Source organism: Balaenoptera borealis, assembly GCF_965194805.1.
Source record: "Balaenoptera borealis genome assembly, chromosome: 2".
NCBI lineage: Eukaryota > Metazoa > Chordata > Mammalia > Artiodactyla > Balaenopteridae > Balaenoptera > Balaenoptera borealis.
The window spans coordinates 10,292,612-10,320,426 of record NC_138867.1 but is presented as its reverse complement, the minus strand read 5'-3'; the positions used below and the strand labels follow the sequence as shown (position 1 = coordinate 10,320,426).

Sequence of the window (27,815 nt, the reverse complement as noted above, 5' to 3'; positions counted from 1 at the left end):
TCCTGTAAAGCCTCCCGTGGCTAAGTTAACTTAGAAAACAGTATGCTGCCGGTTTGCAGACAGTAGAGCTGTCTCCTTCATTTCTAATGATACACATTATCCCGGGCAGGGGCCGAGGTGTGGGGACGTGGAAGCTCCGGTCCAGGCCTTGGCACCGGGCACTGCATCTTCAGACTGTTGTAACTTCCAGTTCCCAAGAAATAGATCATAGCAATTTTGTTAAACTACATTATGATACTAAATTATATGTTTTGAAATCCAGGCAAGCTTCGTTGCTTTTCTAACTGATTATTGATATTTACATTTCAGTATTTCACTGCATCATAGGAAGAAAAGCACAAAATACTCCTTGATTTTACTCTTGACATTGTAAATGCCCTCCAGTGTTAATAGTACATATCTTAGTTTAGGTAGAAAGAATACCCATTTATTCTTCTGTCAGAGTTTCTCTCACCTTCAGCCTGCTAAATCTACTCCAGTCTGAGGCTGGGCTATTTTAACATTTAGCTTGTTGCATATTATTAACTAGGGTAATTTTATTTCCACCCACTCCTTATAAAAGACAAAGATAACAATCTCGGTGACATTCAATATCTAATATGAAGAAAAACTGACAACAAAAGGGATTATGTTGATTCTCTGTTCCATATTCATAGGCTTTTAGAATTAGCTCTCGTTGATAAACTTCTGGAGGTTTAATGAAAAATTAGCTACAATAGGAAAAAAATATTTCATTCATCGATCGCAAATTAAGGACCAGGAATGATGTTCACACTTTAAAAAAAAAAAAAAAGAACAATGACAACAACAAAAGTAGTGTTTTCTCTAAGCCTGGGGTTGGCAAACTATGGCTCACAGTCTAAACCCAGCTCGTCACCTGTTGTAGTAGTGCTTGTGCGTTAAAAACGATTATCACATTTTTATCTATTTATTTATTTTTTAAATGTATTGGGTCTTTGTTGTTGTTCTTAAACTCATTTTTAATTAATTAATTAATTTATTTATTTATTTTTGGCTGTGTTGGGTCTTCGTTTCTGTGCAAGGGCTTTCTCTAGTTGCGGCAAGCAGGGGCCACTCTTCATCGCGGTGCGTGGGCCTCTCACTATCGTGGCCTCTCTTGTTGCGGAGCACAGGCTCCAGACGCGCAGGCTCAGTAGTTGTGGCTCACGGGCCTAGTTCCTCCGCGACATGTGGGATCTTCCCAGACCAGGGCTCGAACCCATGTCCCCTGCATTAGCAGGCAGATTCTCAACCACTGCGCCACCAGGGAAGCCCGATTATCACATTTTTAAATGGTTTGCAGTCAAAAGATGGATAATATTTGGGGATATGTAAAAGTCCTATGAAATCCAAATTTCAGAGTCCATAAACAGTTATTGGAATACAGCCCCACCCTTTTGTTTCCAGATCATCTGTAGTTGCTGTCACCCTGCAGCCGCCCAGCTGAATAGTGACAGAGACCATATGGTTGGTCAAGCTGAGAATACTTACTTACTGGCCCTTTACAGAAGTTTGCTGACCCCCGTTCTAAGCCATCAGTGGAGAGCCAGGCTGAATGAATAAACGAGTGTTTTTCTCCTCTCTCTCCTCTAAGAGAAGGCAGGAGTGTCCTCTGAGTGCTTCAGAGGGGACAGTCTGTTTGCCCAGCCCTTTCCCAGTATTAGTAACCTCTGCCCTGGCCGAGATCTGTTGAGGTGTGCCATCCAGATGCCCAAGACACCCTCCCCTGCCCGCATCTTTGAACTTGAGGCACTTTTGAGGAAATATGCTGATTTCCACAACACTATGGAAATTTCCAGAAGTGCATGGGGTGGTCTCTTGGGGACAGGTGGGGAGAAGCCACCTCTCCAGTGCCTAAGTATAAAGCCACAAGCCCTCTCTCCCTCACACCTGCTCAGGTTACTCCCTGTTTCCATCCTGAATTCATTTTGAGTCCTTACCCTTTCCCAGCTAACCCTGCACCTCCAGGAACTGTCTCTGTCAGCACCCACGTGTTTGAGAAAATGCTTTTAATACGGGTATATATCTCTCACTTATAAATTACATACATATTATACAATAGTATTAAATTATATCTAGTAAAGGCAAGATTAAACTTCAATAAAGAAACATTTTAAGATCGCTTTCCCAGGAATTCCCTGGCGGTCCAGTGGTTAGGACACCGTGCTCTCACTGTCGGGGGCCCCGGTTTGATCCCTGATCGGGGAACTAAGATCCCACAAGCTGTGCGGTGCGACCAAAAAAATAAAAAATAAAGTTAAAAAAAAAAAAAGATTGCTTTTCCATATCCAGAGGGTTATTTTTCACATCCCCTGTGCTATACACACCCCACACTTAGTGCCACCACTGGTACAGACCTTTAAGAAGCTTCCAGAGTCAGAGCAAATACCCTATTTCCTTGGGAAGAAGAGGACAGGTTCTTATGAGGCCTGTTAGACCTGAACTGTTCCGGGGTCACTGGCTTTTGGCTCAGATCGGTGGCCGAGGTGACTCTTCAGCCTTACCTCTCTGCTGTGAAGTAAGGCCACTGGCCGGGGGGCCTTCAGTTCCATCTGTAGAGCATTTCCAGAGGATACTTCCAGGAGAGTGGGGCAGGGGAATTGAAGGCCACTTGCTGCTCTTGAGGGAATCCCCACTTGGGAGTGAAGTCAAGTGTATTGGCCTTAACAATTTGGGAATTACTAGATGGTGCCAGAGCCTCAAGCAGGTGAGACAGGATGACAAAGCATATAGCACGTCGCCACTTTCAGCGACGGTTCTCAATGCTTTGAACGTATTTACTAATCCTCAGAACCGCCCTATGAAGGAGGTGCTGTTATGAGGCTCACTTTACGCATCAGAATACTGAGGCACAGAGATGTTGAGTGATCTGCCCAAGGTCACACAGGTTGTATGGAACCAGTCTTTAAACCTTCACGCCCAGGCAGTTTTGCCCTGGGACCTGGGCTCTTAACAGTCATCTTGGTTGGCCCTGCGTTTGTAAAAGTCATCATTCAAAAACGAAATAAATATACACCCATTTTCATCTAGAGAGCGTCAGGATTTCCTGCGTCCTGTGTTAATCAGATAATATCTGGTGAAGACAAACCACGTGCTCGATGGGCTTCGGGTCCAAAGAAGCTTAAACCAACTCCTTGTCCTCACGCATGCTCATTTTAGTTTCAGAGAAGGACCTAAAATAGGAAAAAATAACTGGTAACGGAAGGTAATACATTAAAGGCTAAATGAATATTCTAGACAAAAATGAAGACAGAGGATTAAGAAAAGCACCAAAAAAAATAGAACATATTCAAAATTAAGCAAGCAGGATCATTACAAAAGAGAAAAGGACATCCCTCAACTGGTGACACTGGACTCAGAGGCTCAAAAGTAACTCCTTTGAACGGTCAACCATTCAAATTAGTTTCTTGGATGCCTGACTCACTTGCTTAGATTGGGCACAAATTCAACTAAATTGAAATAATTTTACTTACTAATATGTATTTTCCTCTCACAGGAAAAACTGGGAAAAAAAAAATCCCGTCTTCTTTATACAATTGCAAAATTAAAATGACCTTATCTGTAAAAAAAAAAAGGCACAAAAACAAAACATACTGTCGTTTCTTTTCTAGATAACATGTAACTCAAGATTGCACTATACACGATTCCTGACGCCCTCCCAGGTCATCCTTTAGTTTCCAGCAGGGAGTGGGGCTGTGGAATGGTACCCACCCTTGGTCCCTCAGTGCATCAGGTCTGCTTCCACCTGGCTCGGGGTCCCGGGCATTATCTCCTGTGGCCACTCTTCTCTCCCATCCCTGCTCAGGCCCATGCTGACCCCATCCCTGGGCCTCCCTTTCCAAACACCACTAAGGCCATCCTGAGTTATAGATTGTGCTAGAGCTGAGAGATACACCAAGATAACTATACCGAGAAGAGCAGGAAACAGCTGTAGTCCTCGAAGGTGAGACAGATTGAAGCTCCCTAAACTTCCCCTCCAAAGGCAATTTCTCAGTTAGCTTCTCCCCCTATACCCAACCTACTGCCATCTTTTTTCCATCCCTCCGTCTTGGCCGCCATAGTTACCCTCTCACCCCTGTTACTTTATTATGAAGACTGACTTAGATCCCGATTCAGACAAGGAGCACAGTCTACCTTTGGGTGTTCAATAAAGGTCCTCGAGCCTTTCCCAAACCAAAAAGCTTCCTAACCATAATGTCAGAGCCTTACGCACGTGCATTTGTATACATTTGTGTGCGTGTTAGAGAATCAGGGTTGACAAATCCCACTTCTCCCCTCTCCCGCTCCAGGCTGGTGGATGGTAAAACGTACAACAGGGTTCACAACTCACACACAAGAAATCAATCGGATTTTATTCAGCTGGGCCAGCACTCTGTGGGCCACGGCTGTGCCAGGGAGCATGGTCTGAAGAGGGTCTTCTGCCCGCACCCCAGACCTAGCTCTGACCCTTCCTGCTCAGGCACCCCAGCCAGTGCTGGACAATGTCAACTGAAAAAAAAAGCACAACGTGAGAGGTGTGAGTTAAGTTTTATTTGGGGCAAAATGAGGACTATAGCCTGGGAGACAGCATCTCAGATAGCTCTGAGGAACTGGTCCAAAGAGGCAGGAGGGGAAGGTCAGTATAGATGTGATTTTGGTGAAGGGGGAGTACATGCAATCAAGCACATAGTTTTTGCAGAAGCTTCTGCTAGTCACAAGGAGCAGACGTCACCATTAATGATTTTAGTGCTTTTCTAGATGTGAGGAGATGCAAGAAGTGGTCTCATAAAATCTTCCCCTGAAAGTATCTAACTATCTGAAGACCTGTTCTGCCAGTTTTGCCCAGAGCACAGAGTGCATCATTCCTCATCTCCACCCTGAACTCCTTTCAGGGGGTGTTGAAGGTCAGCGGTCGCAGCAGCTTGTGATTTCATCCTTGTAGAGGCAGGTGGCAAGTGCCAGCTTTTAGTTGGCAACAAGGACCACAGACCATTTCCCCCACGCAGTCCCAGCAGAAGGGAGCGGGCTCGGAGGATGACCCCGCAGCCTCCCTGGGCCCAGATGTGACTTTGTAGGGTGGCAGAGACAGTAGAGCAGCTGCCCCTAGGGGCACCAGGACAGGACTGAGACAGGAGCCAGCATGATGGCCCTGGAGATGTAGCAGCGCGAGAGAACATAAAAGGGTCACTTCCTGAATCAGCAGTGGTCGCCACTCAACAGGGCTCCCCAGAGGGGACCCTCTTATCAGGTGCGTCCGTGCTGTCTCCCTGGGCAAGGAGACAGGATGCTCTGGCTGCAGCAGACGCCAGGCCACTGAGCGGTGAGTGCGGCAGTAGAGCGAACATCCCCACCTGCTCTTCCAGGACCATCCACCCAACGTCTGAGTCTTTACTTCTTGCACAATGAAAATTTAAAGAGGTACACTTTTAATGAGGGCGTCGGTTTAGATAAAACGTACCTTTTGTCCAGGATAAGCCTTGTCCAAACCAGAGCTTATATAATAAGGAGCATGGCCAGATAAAGAACTTGTGACTCTCATGGATTTGCTTATGCTAAAGTCTATTAAGATGACACAGATTTTTATTGCAAACTCAAACATATCAATGACTGTCAACTTAGGAGTCATTTGATGAACGTAAATACTTGACTCTGACAACCCCCCAAACACATCTTTCTAAACTAGCAAAAAATGGCCAACATCGGCTGGGTTGATAGTCACATGAATTTCCTTTTGGATAAATGTGATCCTGAGTGGAGAAAACAAGCTTTCTGTGATGAATGTGTCAGCTTCTAATAAAGAATGAATTAAGGGCTTCCCTGGTGGCGCAGTGGTTGAGAATCTGCCTGCCAACGCAGGGGACACGGGTTCGAGCCCTGGTCTGGGAAGAGCCCACATGCCGCGGAGCAACTGGGCCTGTGAGCCACAACTACCGAGCCTGCGCGTCTGGAGCCTGTGCTCCCAACAAGAGAGGCCACAGTAGTGAGAGGCCCGCGCACCGTGATGAAGAGTGGCTCCCGCTTGCCACAACTAGAGAAAGCCCTCGCACAGAAACGAAGACCCAACACAGCCAAAAATTAAAAAAAAAAAAAAATGAATGAATTAGCGTAGGTACGCTGCAAGGAGAAAACCTGCTAAATATCCTTATGAGGTTGACAAATATTGCAACATAACAAGAAGTAAGAATGGGATGAAAATATTTGCCCATATGGAGAAAGCATTTTTTTAAAAAACTTAACTTTCTGCAGTAATAGCCAATACTTCATAAAGTTATAGAGGGATTACATAGAACCTTCATATTCATAAAATTTTATTGCTATTCTTCAATAAAATATAAATAACATTTTCAATGAAATTCATCTTTTGAGTCCACAAAAGGTGGAATATTAACAGTTTATTACTTATTAAAGGCTGTTACTTCAAATTGTAAAAATGATTGCTTCCCACTGGAGCAAGTCAAATTAGATCCTCCATAACCTCTTAGTTAAAATTTTTACCTCTTTTAAGTCTAAAAAGTTCAGGGGCACATGATTACCCAACTGGAAATTTTTAATGAGCCCAGTGATAAATATCATCTTAAAACCAAGAAGAGCTTCCAGATGCTTACCTATATCAATTCACCTAAAATGGTGTAAATACAAAGTCTAATTACAGCTGAAGGAGAACAGAGTGTTTGCTGGTGGAACAGTCGATACAATTTAGAAGCAGCAAAATCAACACCAGTAATCAACATCAACACTAATAATAATCCCTCATGAAATGCGTCTCCCCCACAAAAATAATGACATATGAAGTTAAAAGATGATGTTAAATTTACCCTTGAATATTTTTCCATTGAGCTTAGCTTGGATCAACCTGTGCAGAGTGCAGAAAATTGGAAGACATGTATAATTTAGTTCTAGAGGATAATACTACTGGGAATATAGTAGATTGGGTGGTGAAGGTTCCTCATTCCTGAAATGATAGAGTTGTTATTATTTAAGTAATAACTTTAAAGGTATATAGGCCATGTTTTTGGACCCATTGTCACCTAAGCCATTTTTATTCTCTGAGCTTGCAGAAGGAATGTTATTTAATTAGCTTATTGTTTGCTTACTTTGTATTCTGTAACATGTGTAAAAGTATTTTATGTTTTCATATCTCTCTATGTACAAATATACATAAAAGCAAAGATAAATAATACAAAAACAAATGTTTTTTTCTTTTTTCTGTTGAACCCTACTTTATATTCCATCCCCCAAGTTTCTTCATGTGCCAGAGTCTTGTATTTTTTTTTTTTTTTTTTTTTATGGCTGTGTTGGGTCTTCGTTTCTGCGCGAGGGCTTTCTCCAATTGCGGCAAGCGGGGGCCACTCTTCATCGCGGAAGAGTCTTGTATTTTATTCTGTTCTCCTTTTTTTCCCATTGTCAGTAAATAATGCATGTAACCATCTATCCTCATCAAAATAGAATGTTTGCTTTTATTAAAAAGGATCTCCCTTCCCTTCTTTCAAACAAAATACAACACATAAAACATCTATTTTTTTTTCCCTTTACGCACTAGACCTTTATTTGTGTAGCTCTTCGGAAAACAGGTAATTTCATGAACAGCGTGAAAAGGTGAAGTATCAGGTCAACTGCTGAAGAGGCTACTTTTAAAATCTCCCCGAAGAGACTACTTTTAAAATCTCCCTGAAGAGACTACTTTTAAACTCTCCCCAAAGAGACCAGCAGTGTGATTCACTGAGTTGGAAGAGCTTATTGAGGGGAGAAGGGGCTGTTTGCAGAGCAGGTGGGAAGAGAGAGGAGTGTTTACAGAGCTAATAAAAGCACCTTTTACTTCAAATGTTTGCCATAAGAAAGTTCAGTTGAATAGAGTAATCCTCCAAGGTGGGTGATTTGGTCAACTGAGCTCTAAAACTCAAATGAGAGAAAACATAGGCCATAACGTCCTTTCGGGTCCTCCGTACCATCTTAGAAACCCGAACGCACTTTTTGGCCAACCGAGTATAACAAGACAGAAATTAAGGGAAAATTTGTGTTAAAGAAAAGTCTTTTAATCGTGTGATCAGTATCGGCTTATCTGTATTAATAGAGAGCCACAGTCTGCATCAAACACACCGCAGTCTGAACAGACAAGGCAAAAAGGGAGAAATCAGTTTTAATGTGTTGAAATCATTCTTTTACCTCACGCTTAAAAAAACATAAGGTATTACATTGTTACATTACCGATGGCTACTTTGAGATCTCTTAGTTTCTCATGCATTTTCTTCTATATGATCATATAACCTACCCTTTAAAATGGTGTATTTTTCTCCCCATTTGTATTGCTATTTTGCATTATTTTCCTTGCATTGATCAGTCTCTAATTTATTTGAATTTGGCAGTATCAGTTTGAGTTCTAATTTTATATTTTGAAATTCTCATCAGGTACTCTATTTATTGTGACCTAAAAAAGTTGAAACTTATGGCTTCAGGAATACTTCTGAAAGGCCATTTGTCAAGTGACAGAAATGTGATTGTGATTTTTTTTTTCAAATATGATCTTTCTGGAAGTTGTTCACCCGTCTTAAATTTCATAGTCCACCGTCTTTTTTCTTAATATAGTAGTATCACTGATTAAACGAAGACTCAAAACACTTTAAAATAAAATTAAGATAACTATATGTATCATATTCTTGATTTTCCTATAAGTGAACAAAGTTAGATTTTTCTGCATATCTCAATAAATTCAATTAAATGAGAAATGGTGTAAATTAGCTAGCCCACCAAGGTGTAGTAGTTTTTTCCAGTAGAATATTCAGATTGTTGATTCCTATTATAAATCTGTCTCTTCTCTGTACTTTTGGTAGACATTACCCTTAATTTTAGGGCTCTCATCATTTTTCTAAGTTTTCTCACTGTGTTAGGTAATTCAGTAATACACATATTTGAGGTTATAAACCTAGTTCAGCTTATAAACCTGTAAGCATAAACTCTGGAAGCAGGGTGCAAGGGCTTGAATTCCTTCTCTACTAAATATAAGGCAAACTTGGGCAAGTTATATCATCTCTCTGTGCCTCAGTTTCCCACCTGTAAAGTGAGAATGACATGTTTATTCTTCTATAGAGTTGTTGGACAAAATATGAGTCCACACAAATGAAGTGCTTACAGGAGGTATAAAGTCTGATATCCAGTGGCAAAGGCCTGTCACTCCAAAGCAATATGTACAATCCCTTTTCTAATGTGAGCTCATTTCAGCATTCTTAGGCAATAATAATAGCTCAGTTGTTTAACATTTTGCACATATTAGGCATTAAACGATTTCATGCATTTAAAGCAAACAATGATCCCACGGGGTCATTGTCTTCTCTTCACTTTACAGTCAGGAAACTGGAGCTTTGAGAGCTCAGTTTCTTGCTTGATACAAACAATTGACCAAAAAGCCCAGATGTGGACCTGATTCTCTAACTTCAGAAGCCAAGCTCTGAACACGTTCCCTGACATTTCATTTGGCCCCTGAAAAGGCCAAAGTAGAATACATATCTGAGCCTAACAATGTTCATAAACTTTCCTTCACCTTTTCTCCCTCCTCATACACTGAGATGTTGCCTTCTTGTTTCTGCTCAGTTAATTGCATTTCACACCTTATTTTCTCATTTTGCCCCAGTCTCCCTTATCCTCTGCATAATTTTTTGTTTGCTCCTGGGATTGTTTTTCTTAAACTCCTCTTGTTATACTATATTATTTTTTTTTTAATACCTTTTTTTTTTTCCTTTTTCCTGGCCGTGCCACGCGGCTTGCAAGATCTTAGTTCCCTGACCAGGATCAAACCTGTGCTCCCTGCATTGGGAGGGCAGAGTCCTAACCACTGGACCACCAGGGAAGTCCCTATTCTTTTTAAATGTATAGTCCTTTGAGAGTTTCTGGTGTGGCTAGTTAGCTTGTTTCCCTTACCTATATTATCAGTTTTTTAACAAGAGTGTTTCTTCACGTTTCATTTTTTTTTTTTTAAGAGAATGGCTGCATTGTCAGTGAGGTAATGAAGCCCGCGGTATTTTTTTTTTTTTTTTTAATAAATTTATTTATTTATTTATTTATTTTTGGCTGTGTTGGGTCTTTGTTTCTGTGCGAGGGCTTTCTCCAGTTGTGGCGAGCAGGGGCCACTCTTCATCGCGGTGCGCGGGCCTCTCACTATCGCGGCCTCTCTTGTTGCGGAGCACAAGCTCCAGATGCGCAGGCTCAGTAGTTGTGGCTCACGGGCCCAGTTGCTCCGCGGCATGTGGGATCTTCCCAGACCAGGGCTCGAACCCGTGTCCCCTGCATTGGCAGGCAGATTCTCAACCACTGCGCCCCAGGGAAGCCCACGTTTCATTATTAAATCCTGGTCTCTGCCATTTTGCCCTCCCTTCCTGTTAATCACTATATCTAATGTATTAATAACAAATAATTTTGTATAGAAAAGGATTGTTTTCTGATATTAGTAACCCTTTTCAGCAAGCTTAAGCGCAGATATTTAGTTCCTGAATGGAAAAAATGCATTTATCTGAAAAATGTCAGGTTATAGTTAGTTTTCCCCGTTTGCCCTTGATTTGCCGGCTGGCTTTTCACAACTCTTCTAGAAAATGAAATTTTGTTTACCTCTTTGCATTTGTTCTTCCAAGAGCATGGTTATGCCTGACCTGAATTTTTAACCCCTGCCCCCATGACATAAAGCACATTGTTCATAAATTTTAAAACATGAATTTTAATTAGACATGCTTGTAAAATTTTGGAGACAATATAAATGCTCCATAAATTGCATAAAGACGTAAGACAGATTTTCTGGTTGTGAACTTAATGTTTATTAGTCTAATCTAATGACTTTGAAACTTAATCCATCAGGGCAGCCCTCATCATTTCAAAATACTGCTCTTCTGGGAAAATACACTTTTTGATTAGAAAGTTTTCTTAAATATTTTTCTAGTCTTCACCATGTCACAGTGCCTAGTCTCCTAATTTTGGTTATTATAAGATTAAGTATTAGAAGTTCATTGGAATGAGAAGCCCTGAACTCTGTTAAAATCAGCTCTCATATTAGGATATGTTTCTCCAGTTCACTTCGCAACTTTTTGTCATTTCGACAGGATACCCTTAACTTTTAACATTAACATTGTTTCCTCAATATGACATAATTTCTTTTGTATTTGATTTCACATATGTCTTCTAATGAGAGAGAGGATAAAATAAGCTCTATCACCATCCACTATGAAGTGCTCAGAAAGTCCGAGTTGTGGGGTGTGATTCATAATTGGAAATTAATTCCACGTAGAGCTCGCATGGTGTAAATGGCCTTATCTAGACACTGGCTGTATTTGGGATATATTCTGATCTACAATGCTAGAAAGTAAAGGTGCTATCTAACATTGATCATGGCTAAATATCACAAGAGTTAATAACAGGTCGCATTCTATTAATATGGAAGATGCTATTTTCATTGTATATGTCAGCTAAACCTTAGACGTCAAGTATTTTTGAGAACCGGATAAAAATAATGACAGGAGACAAACTCCAAAGAACCCAGGAAGGAAACAAAAAACTGAAATGCAGTTTGGAAATAGTCAAATCAATTTTAGTAACTGGTGTCAAATCTTCTCCAAACAATTTAGGTGTATTGAAAAGATGCAAATACTTCTGGAAAAGCCAAGTCAGCTCCTTATTTTGTTTGCGTTGCAGTCGGGCAGGTCTTCATCTCCTCTCGCATGCCCACCCTTCACCAAATGTATTTGTTACTATGACAGCTCAAGTTGAGAAGAGGCATATAAAAATCCCGTGGGTGTTTGTTAAACTTTACAAGAACTAGGACAGTCCTGCATTTAATGCTCGAGTACTAACTCTGGACCTGTGTCCACCTCCACCCCCATGCATACACATCCTCTCACGGTTCCTTATTTTCTTTTATTTAGGAGAAATTAACCACATTACTAAATTTCCTTCACACCCTTAATAGAATTAACGTAACATCACCTGAGCGAGCACTTTCTGAGTTTTCTCCCTAAACAGTAGAGAAGTCCCTGTCCACGATTCCTTAGAAGATATTCCTTACATTTCTTCTGGGTTTTAGCTCCTCACAGAGTTTACATTTCCAATTAACAAACCTTCTCTTGGAGGTTGGTAAGCAGTAAACACAACCGCAGATGCGTTTTCGCCCTAGAGTGGAAAGGTTTATTCCTGAAATAACATGCTAATGATCATTTTAATGGGTAACATCGAATGTGTTAGTTCAAATATGACAGAATTTTTTTTTTTTATTCTTTCAAACCCTTGTTTTTGTTTTTGTTTTCGTATGTGTGTAATTTTCCCCCCTGCCTAGACCTGGTTAACCGTTTCTGTGAGCAGGTCCTCAATTTTTTACTTTGTCCCTACTTTCCTGTCCTAGCCCCGTCTTCCCCCGGTGTCGACTCCGTCCCCTTGCAGCGCACAGGCAGCCAGCATGGCCCGCAGAGCGCTGCCGTGGCCACCTTCCAGAGGGCCAGCTACGCCGCCGGCCCAGCCTCCAGCTACGCGGACCCCTACCGGCAGCTGCAGTATTGTCCTTCCGTCGAGTCTCCGTACAGCAAATCCGGCCCTGCCCTCCCTCCCGAAGGCACCTTGGCCAGATCCCCGTCCATCGATAGCATTCAGAAAGATCCCAGGTGGGTACCAACCTTTTTCTCTTCCTGATCACTGCTAAAGAGGTTTTCGAACCAGGCCTTGTTACTACATGATTTCTTTTTGCGTTGTGTTATTGCATCCATGTCACTGGCTGAGTATGAAAGGGTTGACTTTGGTTGGGTTTTATAATCTTCTGTTTGATTGGGAATATTGGTATCGATCATGGATCCCTAGTATCTTCTTGGTTCAACAGCAGAGACGATCTTTTGATCAGAACATTTGTAGGTGCTTGAGGGTTTCAGCTATTTGATGAGATGTTGAACAGTTTTCTTTCATGCAATAGAAATGGAGGATTGGGGAGTTATATCATTTGACTTCAAATACTGTGGTCTAGGTATTTTCGTGTCTCAGTAGAAGCATGCTTTGTCGCGTTGTATGTTTCCATTCATCAGAGTGGAAAGTGGCACACCTACCAGATTATACTAAAAATTGGAAATTTAGAAAACCCTTATTACCTTCATTTTTGTGTCTGAAAATAAACATTAGGCTGAAGTTGATGGGCCATTGATTAAAAACTTGAATATAATATATTAAAGAAATTGTTATTATTGAGAGAAGTGTTTCTTTTTTGCTTTCTTTTTTCAACAGTGGTGAGGGATTTAGTGATACTCTACTTCTGAAATTGGAATTGAATTCCTGTAGAGTTAAATGATGTTTTATTCATAGGCATTTGATTTATGCAGAGTCCCACAAATATATATCTGCATCTGTGAATACTATAGATATATCAGATTCCTGGTATGTCTTTGTAACAGGGCGTGTGACTTGAATCTGGTGGTGTACTTAAAATTCATCTCAAGGAATTTTTGGGTATTTTCTCTGATAGAGCATACAAGCCCATGTGTACTATATTGAGAGGTTTGCATAGATTCTTTTGTAAAAAGAAATCACTTCTACATACGTAAAAGGCAGAATGGGACCATTTCATGGTATTCTTTGAGATAGCTTATTTAGCACAATTCAAACCTGCTTGGAGGGTTTATGTTAAATATTATATGTGGTAGAACCTCCATTGTAAAGGTGAATTGTACTAAGTGCTCACTGTTAACTACTAGAAATAAGAATTCTTATACTTACATTGTCCGGCGTCCTGCTTCTCTAGATTTTCAGTCGAAACAGGGATCTCTATCGTCTTGGTCCTGAAATCTGCCCCAGATCCTTCAGTATTCTTGGCATGTGTGGGTAGAATGTTCTTCAGATAACAACACCTCAACACTATTTCTTTCTTTCTTTCTTTCTTTATTCAATATTTATTATTTTTTTATTGAAGTATAGTTGATTTACAATGTTGTGTTAGTTTCTGCTGTACAGCAAAGTGATTCCGTTATACATATATATGCATTCTTTTTTATACTAGTTTCCATTATGGTTTATCCCAGGATATTGAATATAGTTCCCTGTGCTCTACAGTAGGGTCTTGTTGTTTATCCATTCTATATATAATAGTTTGCATCTGCTAACCCCAAACTCCCAATCCATCCCTCCTCCAACACCCTCTATTTTTAAATAATTTTTCTAGACATGCTATTGAAAACATGTAGAAATAGAAGTAAACTCTTAGGAAATGCTAAATAGAAAAATACATAATTGGATTGGCATTGCTTTATTTAACACTGTATACTTCAATTGAGGCTAAGCGTTTAATCTTCGGTGGAAAGGTTTTAAAATTGCATATTAGGGGAATTTGGCTTGAGAGGAACCCAAATTTATGCTTCTCTAGCTACAGCTTCGCTTCTTTATTTTATACTGTGTATTAAATGCATTTTATTTTATTAAATGGCATAGCCTTCTCATTTTATGTTACTGTCACTTTTATAGCCTTTTTTCTTCTTTCAGTGTATCATCATGGCTATTATCTTTTTAAGTTATGGATTATGTGACATATATTTATTGCGTGCCTACTGTAAACCAAGAAAGAGAAATACCAATAAGAAATGTGAGAATGAATAAGAGTATACTGGCCACTGACCTTTTGTAGGTGTAAACTTATATACAAATCAGTGTTATAGGAATTACAGTTTACTATGTTATTTTTAAGAATGCCAAGCATTGGCTTTAAATATGTGTTAATTCTGAAAAAAAATCATACCACCATCCTAAGGTCAGGTATAGAAGCAAAACAAACAGAACCAGATCTAGAACCAGAACTGAATTATTATGGCTTAATATAAAAGGAACTAATAATAATAACCTGGCATTATGCAAAATGGGTATATAAAATACAATAATGCCTCTCTTGTAGAGTTTTTTTTTAAATAAAGGAATATGTCAAATTGTTCAGATTTAATTGAGACAGCCCAAATCTGATCTAAAATTCTAGTCCACAATCTAATGCTTCTTTTATGATAACATTTTTGCATCTTCTTTTGAATAATGAATTTTGGTTCTTCCTAGGTGAATATTACTAGAACGGGTATCTTTTACTTTGGGGGTTCAAAATTGTTTATTTCAGCATTATAACTTATGATTTAAACTTTTCCAGCTTTTAGACTTCTTTCAAGCTTTTATACATACATTTTTGAAGAGAATTTGTTAAAGTGTTATTTATCATTAAATACCAGACCATGTAAGCCTCTTTGCCATTGCAAACATGTATTTATAGCACATTACAATTCTCAAAGCACTTTTCCTTACATCTTTAACTTAATTCTCCTTTGTGGGAGGAAACTGATATCCCCATATTTTGTGCCTTAAATAAATGGAGAATTGGAATAAATGACCCGTGGGTACACAGGCTAGAATCCACACTTTTAGGACACGGGGCACGTATTGGCATGGGCATTTATATTTCTTTATAAAAAATAAAAAGGAAAAAGAAAGACTATACTCACATGTTTTATGATTTTCTTGGAGGATGAGTAAATGATAGCACCAGTTTTCTGTGTGTAGGAGTGAATGAAGGAATGAAGGAAATGATACAAATTGTCTAAATAGGTCTGGTCTCTCTGATAATTGCTTATGGATTTGTGGTCTTTGTTTTGTTTTTCCTTTCTTTTCTCTTCTACTATCTGCCTATCTGACTTATTGCACACCAGTATCTTTTTTCTATTAAGGAGCTTCAGTGAGGAGTTTTCAAGCAAATCATCCATTTTAAAATAAGAATTTGAAATCAAGGTAGCCCCAATTCAGTCATTAGACTTGAAACCAGAAACTCCCTGTTATCTTTTTTTTTTTTTTGATATTTTGATGACATTTATTTATTTATTTATTTAGGCTATTTTATTTTATTTTTTTAATTTATTTTTTTAAATTGAAGTATAGTTGATTTACAGCATTGCCTTAGTTTCAGGTGTACAGCAAAGTGATTCAGTTATACATATATATATTCTTTAAAACAATTTTTAAAAATTTTTTCTAAGCCATAGGATATGAAAGGATTGGTTCTGAAGGATTAGGTTTTTCTAGCTTACTTGGCTGAGTCATATAGATCGGGGCAAAACTTTTCACTTTTAATTGCCCCTACTGTACTCCAGCAAAGAATGCACAGAAACCTTTTATACAAGGAGACGGTAGAATCTGATTGCCTTTTTAAGTCAGAAATCACTTTGAAAAAAAAATTTATATATATATAATGTTTGCTTTACAGCCACGTTCGCTGAGAATTTTTATTTGTTAATTGCATGTTATCTTCCATAAAATGTGAATTTCTTAAGAATTATCACAGCTAATACGTTGTTGGTACTATACCAGATATTGAGTTTTATACAGTGCTTTTAAACATGTAGGTCAAATATAAATCTTTAAATTATATGAAAGGACTCATCCCAACTCAGTGATGTTGGGAGTGATAAGTCATAGCATCCTTGTTGTGAAAATGTGATTGATGAAATAACCAGAAAAAAAGCAAGATTGATGTACCTGGTGTACTAGTGGTGCTATAAATGTTCTTGCCTATAAAAGAAGAAAAGTTATGGCTAAGGCATTTACTGACAGAACTTAATGTGTAGGTTGCAGCATGAATGGCATCTTTTAATCAAGTTGGATTAACCCCTTTTCAGGATATTGTAATCCTTGATGTAAACTACCTCAAAAGCAGTTTTTCAAACATGCTAAAGGAATCTAACTTACTGTAAACATGATTCACAATAAAATTCTATCTTCTTTTTGTTATTCAGTGTAACAGAAAAATAAATGCAATGACACATCTTTATGCTGAACTGGAGCCCAAATTAGCAACTGCATTTTCAGTTGGCTCTATCAAACTTGTTCTCCATGTTTTGTTTCACGCCACAGTATTTGACCAATAATCTAAAAATATGCACTTTTAAGGAATTACCTAGTGTATTACTAAAATTATTTTATTATTGGATGTTGTATTAGTATATATTATTAAGTAATACTGCTTATAAATATCATTAGGTAAACCTAGGTTAAGAATGTTTTCCAAATGCTGTTTTTTTTTTTCATTGCTTACCTGCCCACTCCATAACCACACATAGCATATAGTGAAATGAATGCGCAGGAAACAAAATATATACAAAGATGCTTTTTTAAAGGTGAAGATTTAAAAAATATTTTTAGAATCTTTATTAACGTTTAAAGCGCCATTATTATGTCATTTAGGTAACATGTCTGAAGTGTTTGCAATAAAACAGTCATAATATTCTTCCTAGTTCAGTTCTGGGGTGGTGAATCTCTGGGGAGTGTGTTTTCCACTTCAGATGTTCAATAATCATTTATTTAACTGGGGAAATGTCAAAGGGGGAAAAAATACAGCATCTGCAATATAAAGACCCTCAGTGCGAAGAGCACTTGGACGTCATTTATTCAGTTAGGCCAAAAGCAAGCCCAACAATTGGCCATTCAGTCTCTGTTTGAATGCCTCTCGAAATGGACCACTCACCATCTCTTGAAGCATTTTATTAATTTCTTGAATAATTCAAGCCTTGTACACTCATTTATATTGAAATCTTCACCCCTTGTAAGTTCACTCCCTGATCTTGTTTCTGACCTTTGCAGTCACGTTAGAATACGTCTGTCGCTTCTTCAGAGACAGCCCTGAGGACAGTTATTACTCCTCCCCCCAGCGCCTTCTCAGTGAGACTTTTTTAAAATTTATTATTTTTTTATTGAAGTATAGTTGATTTACAGTGTTTCAGGTGTACAGCAAAGTGATTCAGATATCTATATATATATGTATATATATTCTTTTTCATATTCTTTTCCATTATGGTTTATCACAGGGTATTGGATATAGTTCCCTGTGCTATACAGTAGGACCTTGTCGTTTATCTATTTTATATATGGTAGTGTGTATCTGCTAATCTCAAACTCCTAATTTATCCCTCCCCCACCCCCTTTCCCTGTTGGTAACCATAAACTTGTTTTCTATGTCTGTGAGTCTGTTTCTGTTTTGTAAATAAGTTCATTTGTGTCATGTTTTAGATTCCACATATAAATGATATCAAATGGTATTAGTCTCTCTCTGTCTGACTTACTTCACTTAGTATCATAAGCTCTAGGCCCATCCATGTTGCTGCAAATGGCATTACTTCATTCTTTTTCTTAATGGCTAAGTAGTATTCCATTATATATATAATGAAATTATATATATATATATATATATATATATATATATATATATATATAAAATTTTCTTTTTAACTTAAATGAGGGGCTTTACATTCACTTCTTGTTGGGTGATTCCATTATTTGATACTTCAGACTCCAGTTTTGTTATCCAGCATGATTATTATAATGCACTGCTCATGCCACTTGGAAATATGAAAAGCACACATATATGTCCTCCGCGAGGTTTTATCAACACATGGCCACAGCTGGGCTGGGACACAGCCCTGTAGCTCTCATTCCTTTAAACTCTTCCCTCCAGGTCCATCTGAAGGCACATGTGTTCTCGGTGACTTTTCTGGGGAATGTTGTAGGGTGAACTCTGCAGGTGCAATGATAGCATGAAAAGAGCTTCATTCTTTAAGGAGCTGTTAAAGGTATGTGAGAGAGAAAGGTATATCCACAGATGACTGTAGTGCGTTGGGTAAATAAGACAGATGTGATAGAAGAAGTACAGAGGCGGAATTGAGTGGTTGGCCGGAACCTTGAGGAATAGTTGATATTTACATATGAAAAAATGGGAGGGAAAGCTCTCTAGTTGAAAAGAAAAGAGGGCTGGAAGTCGGGGGTGGTGCCTGTTTGAAGTACTCCAGCCTGGTTGGGCTGGGATGGGAGGGCAGCTGTCCACCCACCGAGTCAGCAAGAAATGTTAGCTTGCATCTCTGTATGCGGATTTTTTCACTTATAAATTATGAGCATGGTATGTTCATTTCCTAGGGCTGCCTTGCCATACAAATTACCAGAAACTGGGTGGCTTCAACCAACAAAAATGTATTCTCTTACAGTTGTGGGGGCCAGAAGTCTGAAAAATCACGGCCTGAGCAGGGTCATGCTTCCTCCAAAGGGTCTGGGGTGGCCCTGCCATCCCTTGAATGTGGCTGCAGAGCTTCAGTCTGCCTCTGTCTTCACTTACACCTTCCTCTCTGTCTCACGTCTCCCATCCTGTTCCTATGAAGACACCCGTTGCTGTATTTAAGATCCACGCTAATCCAGGATGACTTCATCTTCACCCAATTACATCTGCAAAGACACTATTTCCAAATAAGGCCATATTCTGAGCTTCTGAATAGATATGAATTTTGGGGAGACACCCTACTCAACTAACTACACGTTTCAGTGTACTATTATACTATTTACACTGTAAAACAGATGTGCACTAAAGATAGAACTTGAAACAGGGGATGTTAAAGATAAAACACCACAATTAAAAGTTTTTATTTCAGTTTACATTTTTAAAATTTCTTTTATTGAAGTATAGTTGATTCACAATGTTGTGTTAATTTCTGCTGTACAGCAATGTGATTCAGTTATACATATATATGCTTTCTTTTTTATATTCTTTCCCATTATGGTTTATCACAGGATGTTGAATATAGTTCCCTGTGCTATACAGTAGGACCTTGTTGTTTATCCATCCTGTATATAATAGTTTGCATCTGCTAATCCCAAACTCCCAATCCATCCCTCCCCACCCCCTCCCCCTTGGCAACCACATGTCTGTTCTCTCTGTCTGTGAGTCTGCTTTGTAGATAGGTTCATTTGTGCCATATTTTAGATTCCACGTATAAATGATATCATATGGCATTTGCCTTTCTCTTTCTCACTTACTTCACTTAGTGTGATAATCTCTAGTTGGATCCATGTTGCAGCAAATGGTACTATTTCATACTTATTTTATGACTGAGTAATATTCTATCATATATATACCACATCTTCTTTATTCATTCATCCGTCAATGGACATTTAGGGAGCTGTGAAAGACCAGTATACACTTTTAATCGTAAAGACCTGTCTTTAGAAAGAGCAATATGGTTGAATATGTTAGATCTGAGTATATTATCGCTGTTTTTGCTGGTTAACATGTCTGATGTTCATCACTCCAGGTGTGGATAGATGGGGGAGCATAGCTATTTTCTTAGCCCTTGGCCATGCTTGAATCATTTGTGCTACCTTGTTCATATTGGGAGGGTTAGTTTAAAGCTAGATCGTATAATCTAGAACTTCACATGGACCGGCACACATCGCATGGACCGACACACGTCAACAGCAATAAGGAGCCCTAGTGGTCAAATTAGCAAGGGTGTGACTGTCACCCTTGCTGTGTTGTGGCTTCCAGTAAAAAATGCACCGTCATCTGAAATGTGGGCCCAGTGAGAGGGCCAGTGCCAACCTGTGGAGTAAGTATGATCGTTCTGAATTGCTTTATTCTGTTTGGTTAAGTAAATAAGTGGAATTTCAGATGTTCTCCCCTCTCAGCCCAGGTGCTGATCTTGGGCAGCCCCGCAGTGCAGGCTCCCGTCCAGCACAGGAAGAGGAGAGGAGGTCTGGGCTGAAAAGGGCGTCCAGTACCCAGGGGAAGAGGGTTCTCAGCAAGTCATGATTCCAGGCGTGATGCTCACCTGCTCAGCCTTCAGTGCCCATGTGCGTAAAGCGGAAATGATAAAAGCACCTTCCTCATGAAGGTGTTGTCAGATGACACGTGTTCAGACCTCAAGGTCTTTGGGGGCGTTTCCCGGCATAGGGACGGGCCCACTGCTGTCACCACTGCCCCTCTGCTGCCAGCACGGCGCCTGCCGTCAGGAGCACCTGTGGCCCAAGCCTCGAGCCGAGGACGGCACTTGGGAGTCAGAGACGTGGAAGAAGCGTGTGAAGGCACAGAGGCCGTGTGCTGTCGAGTGGGAAAGACCGAGGAGCAGATCCTGGGGGGATGCCCTGCTGGGAGGCCAAGGATGGGAGGGCATCTGGGGAGGCCAGAGCACAGGCCATCGGGGGCAGCGAGGAGGGAGAACTGAGACCTGGGCCCTCACGGCCAGGAAGCAGAATCGGAAGATGGAAGGGAAGACTCCAACTGCGAAAGGATTTTGTTTGTTTCACAAAAGCCTCCTTTTCAGGATTCCTTTTATCAACTGAAAGGAAAGCAGTGTTTACACACAGTACTTGTCTCTGCCCATCTTGATTCTCCCAGAGCCCAGATTACTCATTTTGCCTTCTGTCTTCGGAATCCCTGGTAGGAGTGAACAACTGCATTTCTAAAAGAGCGACTCATTTGTAATACTACGCCCTCAGCTCGTTTATACCAAAGCGGGTTCTGGCACAGGGACCTCGGCGACATCGCAGATGCATCCTTCTACCCAGGGTACTAATTAGCTGGTTAATGAGTCATTAGCAGACACTCCATCAGTTGTGAGGGTAGAAATCTCTGCTTTGTGTTTTTCTGGTTTTCAGGCTTTCCTCCTGAGAACCAGCCCCGTCCTTCCCCTCAGTCCACGTGCTTTTGGTAAAACAGGCTCTACCCCAGGTTCAGAAGGGGAGCCTGTAGCTCACACCTGCTCCAAGAGCCAGCCACTCACTGGGGCCTCCACCCACTAGCCAGACCCCCAGGGGTGCAGAGGAGCCTGAGAAAATCAAGTCCCTGCTCTCGAAAGTGGGCCACTGGACTTTCCTGCCTCATTTAGGGCAAAAAGCCAAATCCACGCTACCTGGAGCCTACCACAGGAGCAAAGGCTATTGTACACCCTCCCCTTCTTCCCAGCGGAGTTCCCCCTCCTCCACCCAGCCTCTCTGAAGGTGGCGGTGGTGATCCTGGGTTTGGTCTCCATTATGAAGCCGGGAATATTTGTCTTTGGTCCCTTAAGTTGTGTCTCTAATGATCTACCAGTGTGTCTGTCATATATCCTGATGCAGTCTTTCCAGAACTTAACTTTAACCCCTCTACTTAAAGCCAACTACACTCATTCCCTGTTTTAGGAACAGAAATAGCATCTTTCCCCTGATTCAAAGCAACTGAGAAGTGCCATTCAATCATTTAATTATCATGAAATCTTTAGCAAATCCGTTTATAGGAGAGATGAACTCTGGTGATACCATTTAGCATCAGGGGACCACCTCAGCTCCCTAGAAGTCAGAACTCTGAAACATCAAGCATCTTTAGTCTTAGTATTAAGGTCCCCAGTAATGATGAGTACAATGATAACATCAAAATAAAGATAATTGATGGTTTAAAGGAATGGCATATTGGATTCCTAAGTAAAACAAATAATTAGTTTTCAGTGTCGTTATCAGCCCTCAGTGTATTACTTTTGCTAGTCATTCATATTACTTCCTGCCTTAAGGTTAATCTCTATCTTCTCACTGATAACCACGCTCATATGTTTGTGTCTGTGTGTTATCTGTTGGACTTAGATATTCTCATGCTGAAGAGAAAGTAGTATCTTGCAGGTGAAGTCATTCTTTGACAGTCATTTAGGATGAAGCAGACAGCTAAGCCACAGGTGGGAGGGAGGAAGTCAATCTCTCTCTTCATCTTCCTTGTGAAAGAAATGATCAGAATATTGAAGAGCCCAAAAGGAGTGTGAATATTAAAAACAGTGCCCCTTAGAAACAAGCTGAGAACCAAAAATGAGGCCGCCTCTTTCCTTGGAATCTCAAGGAGGGTTAGAGAGGCCCACAGACCTGGAACAGAAGGTCCTAAATCTCGGGGCTCCGTTTTGGGGTCTCTGCCTCTATTTCCCTTCTGCGTGCTCTCCTTTCACTTCCCACTTGATACTTTCTAGAGTTCTGGGAAGTGGTTTGAAGGAATCAAAAGAAGGGTTTGTGCTTCAAAAGGAATCAAAGGAAAGTTTTGTGGGTCTGGTATTGAATAAGATTATAAAAACGGACAAGAGCATCCCTCTTCCCCAAGGTTGGTTCCCACGAGTGGGAGTCCCCCAGGAAAAAAGAGAAACCAAGAAAATCCAGGGTGACAGAACTGGCTTCCTTGGTCAGTCGTTCCTCAAGGACTGTCTTCTTCTAGGGGGAACCTTGACAGCCCTGCATTTGATTTTATTAAGGAAAGTGGCATCTACATATATGCCACATAGATTATGTGTATACATATACATATATTATGTGTGTATATGTATATGTACATAAATAAACTATCTGTTAATCGGCTCTGCCCACAGTTACCCAGAGATAAGATTTGCAAAACTTACATAAGAACTTGATTTTTAATGGGACAAAAGACACATAGTAACAAGGTATTGATTTTGCTTCTTGTCTGTTTATCCATCGGTCTGCTTTCCCAACTTTTGTGCTTTGCTTTTGTTTTGTTTTACCATTTAAAAAAAGTCATTCTAAACAGGTTCCATTCTTCAAGTCAATGTTGATAGAATGTTGAAAACTAAAAATATAAATTCACGAAACTAGAGAAACGCAACATTTGTTTTCCCTTCCGAAATCCCGGTAGCTGTGAGAATATTGGAAAGCACATCCTGGCTGTTTATTTCCGTCTTTAATCGGCACCCACGTCGTTATGCTCAACCTTTTGAAATTATGTGCTCTTTAAAGGGCTCTATGCTTCTCAGAGAACCTGACCATATTATGCAAAGAATTTCCTTTCTTCGTTATTCAACTTATGCTGCTGTAACTATGGAAAGCCAATCTCAGTCTATCCTCAAAACCTCCCCGTTTATCCTACCACAAGCGAGAATCTGAAATCCCCTTTGGTCATTCATTACACACACAAACCAGTTTTAATATTTTTCTGGATGGCTTCAGTCACTTTTCTTCACCATCTGACTTTGAACATTTAATTGAGGACAAAAATGGTGCGTTCAAAGCTTTTATTGTCTTACCAGGCAGGTGGTAGTTGACTGTCAGTTTGTAATTAATGGAAGTCAATTTCCGGTGCTTCTTGAGATGTTTTGCAGCCAACAGTGCTCATTAATTTGGAGGCACTGACATCTGTAGAGAGACAGTGAGCATTTTACAGTAAGAAAAAGTACATTTTGAACGGATATTTCCATTGTTCATGATACATTATAAATCTAGTAACTTAAATTCTTTCATCTACTGAAGATCACGTTCAACTACCTTAACTGGTTTGCTGAACTGAGTGTGTTCTAACATCCACTTAATTCTATAAGAAGAGTAGAAGGATGAGGAGGGGGAAGAGTAGAAGAGAAGATACCCAGTGGGAAATCCAGTGCGCAGGTTTCCTGCAAAACAATATTTTATGTATTGAGAGGCATCTCATCAAGTGAGATGAGACATGGGTCCTCCTTCTTTTCATTGTTTTACCTTTTCAGTTTTCTAGGGGCATTTCACTCTGTGCTTTGCTCTTTTAATGTGCCTATTGCTTAAAATTTCATGCTAGAACAGGACCCATGGGCCACCAGTTTTGGAAGCTCTTTAGAGCTGAAGCCACCACACCAAGAAAACTCTGATTGTGTTTGATAACTGGGCCGTTTGCATAGAGGCCCCAAAAGTGAGGGCCTCCATCTACACTCAGCTGCTCTGTACTGACAGATGCTACAGTGAGTCCCCGGGGTGACTCCCCATGACTGAAATGTGACACAGTGATTCCCAACATTTTTGGAATACAACAGTTCCATTAGTTCCACTAGTTCCACTAGTGGAACATTCCACTAGTTCCATTCCAAAAGCCATGTGGGTGGCAGCCCAGGGTCGCTGGGCTTTTACTTTGCAAATAGTCTCCTCCAGCCACTTCTTAACACACAGGAAAGGCAGACGTGAAATAACCTTGGAATATAGGACAGTCTTTTCAGTTGCATAAAGGGGCCCCTATGAAAAAAAATCAAAGTTGGTTTCAGACAAACGTTTGGGAACCATTGGCTTCGAAGCCACAATGTAGCAGAAATCATTTCTCTGAACAGGTGGGTAATGTAAAATTAGCTTCAGATGCTCACGATTATCCCAGTGAATGTGAAAAGGAAATCCTGGCCTTTTACCTTATTTTCTTTGCTTGTGTATACTGGGTGTTTTTTTCTGTTTTTGTTTTTAATTTTGATTTTTTTATTGAAGTATAGTTGATTTACAGTGTTTCAGGTGTACAGCAGTGACTCAGTTATATGTATATATATATATATTCTTTTTCAGATTCTTTTCCATTATAGGTTATTACAAGATATTGAATATAGTTCCCTGCGCTTTTCAGTAGGTCCTTGTTGTTTATTTATTATTTATTTATTTATTTATTTATTTACTTACTTATGTCTGTGTTGGGTCTTCGTTTCTGTGCGAGGGCTTTCTCTAGTTGCGGCAAGTGGGGGCCACTCTTCATCGCGGTGCGTGGGCCTCTCACCATCGCGGCCTCTCTTGTTGCGGAGCACAGGCTCCAGACGCGCAGGCTCAGCAATTGTGGCTCACGGGCCTAATCGCTCCGCGGCATGTGGGATCTTCCCACACCAGGGCTCGAACCCGTGTCCCCTGCATTGGCAGGCAAATTCTTAACCACTGCGCCACCAGGGAAGCCCCTGTTTATCTATTTTATGTATAGTTGTCAGTGTCTGTTAATCCCAGATTCCCAATTTATCCCTCCCCCCCTTTCCCTTTTGGTAACTATAAGTTTGTTTTCTATGTCTGTGAGTCTATTTCTGTTTTGTAAATAAGTTCATTGGTATCATTTTTTTAGATTCCACATCTAGGTGATATCATGAGATATTCATCTTTCTCCATCTAACTTCACTTAGTATGATCATCTCTAGGTCTATCCATGTTGCTGCAAATGGCATTATTTCATTCTTTTTTATGGCTGAGTAATATTCCATTGTGTATACACCACATCTTCCTTATCCATTCATCTATCAGCAGACACTTAGGCTGCTTCCATGTCTTGGCTACTGTAAATGGTGACACTGTGAACATTGGGGTGCATATATATATACAGTTTTGAATATATTTGCTGACTGACTAGAATTATACATTTCTTCTGAATACTTTCAAGTTTTTCAAAGCAGTAATATTCTAAAATATTAATCATTTCTGAAAAATCTCCAAATATGTAGCCTACTTTATATAATGAACAGTAATAAGGTTTGTAGTAGGTGGTGTCCAAGATGTGCCCAATCACACTGTCTCCTGGTGCTCACACCTTTGTGGGGCCGCTCTCACTCTGAATCAGAGGTGGCCTCTGTGACCAGTTCAACATCCTAAGGCTCTCAAGCATTCCAGGGGAGAGGCCTGCATGGGGAAGAACCAATTTGCCCACCATGTGAGGGAGCCACTTTCAAAGCACATCCCCCAGTGCCAGTCAAGCCTTTGGGTCTCCCAGCTTAGCTCCCAGATATTGTGGAGTAGAGACTAACTGTCCCTGCTCTTCTCTGTCTTGAATTACTGCACAGTGTAGCCATGAGATAATTAACGATGCTTATTGTCTTTAGCCTTTGAGTCGTGGGATGATTTGTTATGCTTAATCTGACTGGTCATCTCACCAAGGTAGCCAGCCTTTCCTTCCAGTATCTTCTGTGAATCCCCCTATCCCCTTTTCTTGTTTAAACCCAAGCATCCATCAGAGGATGAATGGATAAACAAAATGTGGTCTGCACACTGGATTGAATATTATTCAGCCTTAAAAAGGAAGACACACGTTACAACATGGATGAGGCTTAAAGACGTTATGATAAGTGAAATAATCCGGATATAAAAAGACAACTCCTGTATGATTCCACTTGTATAAGGTCCCTAGAGTAGTCGAAAGCAGAGGGACAGAAATTAGAGTAGTGGTTGCCAGGGGCGAGGAGGAGGAGGGAGTTGGGAAATTTGTGTCTAATACATAGAGACTTAAAAATGGTTGACATGGTAAATTTTATGTTATGTTTATTTTACCACAATAAAGAGGAGAGAAAATAAAACAGCCAGCTAAAGGCTGCCCAGGCGCTACTAATAGACAGAAACCAAGGTCATCTGGAGGAGCAGCAGATGCGACCATGGGGAAGAAGAATGAATGGAAATGGCTCCGTGGCTCTTGGAACGTGACCCCTTGCAAAACAGTGCCTTCCACCACTTTGTGGGAAGCTCTGAAGCCCTTTTGTAAGGAGAACATAACTCAGTGTCCTATAGCATTTATTACTTGCCAAATATGTTAACCTAATATGAGCTCTTTAATCTCTTGCTAACGTTTTCTTTTCTTTTTTTTATTTTATATTGGCACCTAGTTGATTAACAATGTTGTGTTAGTTTCAGGTGTACAGCAAAGTGATTCAGTTATACGTATACTTTTAATATACATAATATACACTTATACATAGATATTTAATCTTATGATTAAATAAAATAATAATATATTATAATCATATATTAGCTAATATATTAGCTGTAAGACAGTTAAAATCATGAATGTGAAGGAGCTTCTTCTATTAGATGGCACAGTATTATTCTGTAGAATAAAACTAGTTATTAATATTATTTGAGAAATACTGCCTAAGGATTATAAGTTTGAAATGTTTTCATTCAGTCATTTAACAAATATTTATTGAGTACCAACAGCCAGCCAGCACCGTTTTGGACACTAGAAACTTTTGGATAGGAGCGATGAGGTAGGAATATTAGCTAGGAAACAAGTAGGAAAAAAATCTCATTTGAAATCATATAAATTTAAAAATAAATCAAATTTAAACAAAAACTCTCTGCTACAGTTTTATTAAAAATTTCCCTTAGTAACTGGTTATACCAGCTACCACATAATTCTGTTTTAATAACCTCAGGAGCTCCTACTGTGGTTTTTGCTTTCAGAGCCAAAGTTCTATTTCATGGCTTCTACTGGGGTTCGTTTTCGCTCACACTGAAGATGAAGGCGGTAACTCAGACCTCAAAGGTCCTAAATCAGAAAGCCTGCAACC

The 27,815-nt window shown here is 39.9% G+C and overlaps 1 protein-coding gene across 1 annotated transcript in view; it reads left to right on the top strand.

Annotated features, from left to right (window-relative positions):
* Positions 1-27,815, top strand: part of CTNND2 (catenin delta 2) — a 942,908-nt gene that overhangs the window by 558,163 nt on the left and 356,930 nt on the right. The window contains 1 exon segment of the mRNA XM_082382599.1: positions 12,353-12,608. Within this exon segment, the coding sequence (XP_082238725.1) occupies positions 12,353-12,608 (256 nt within the window).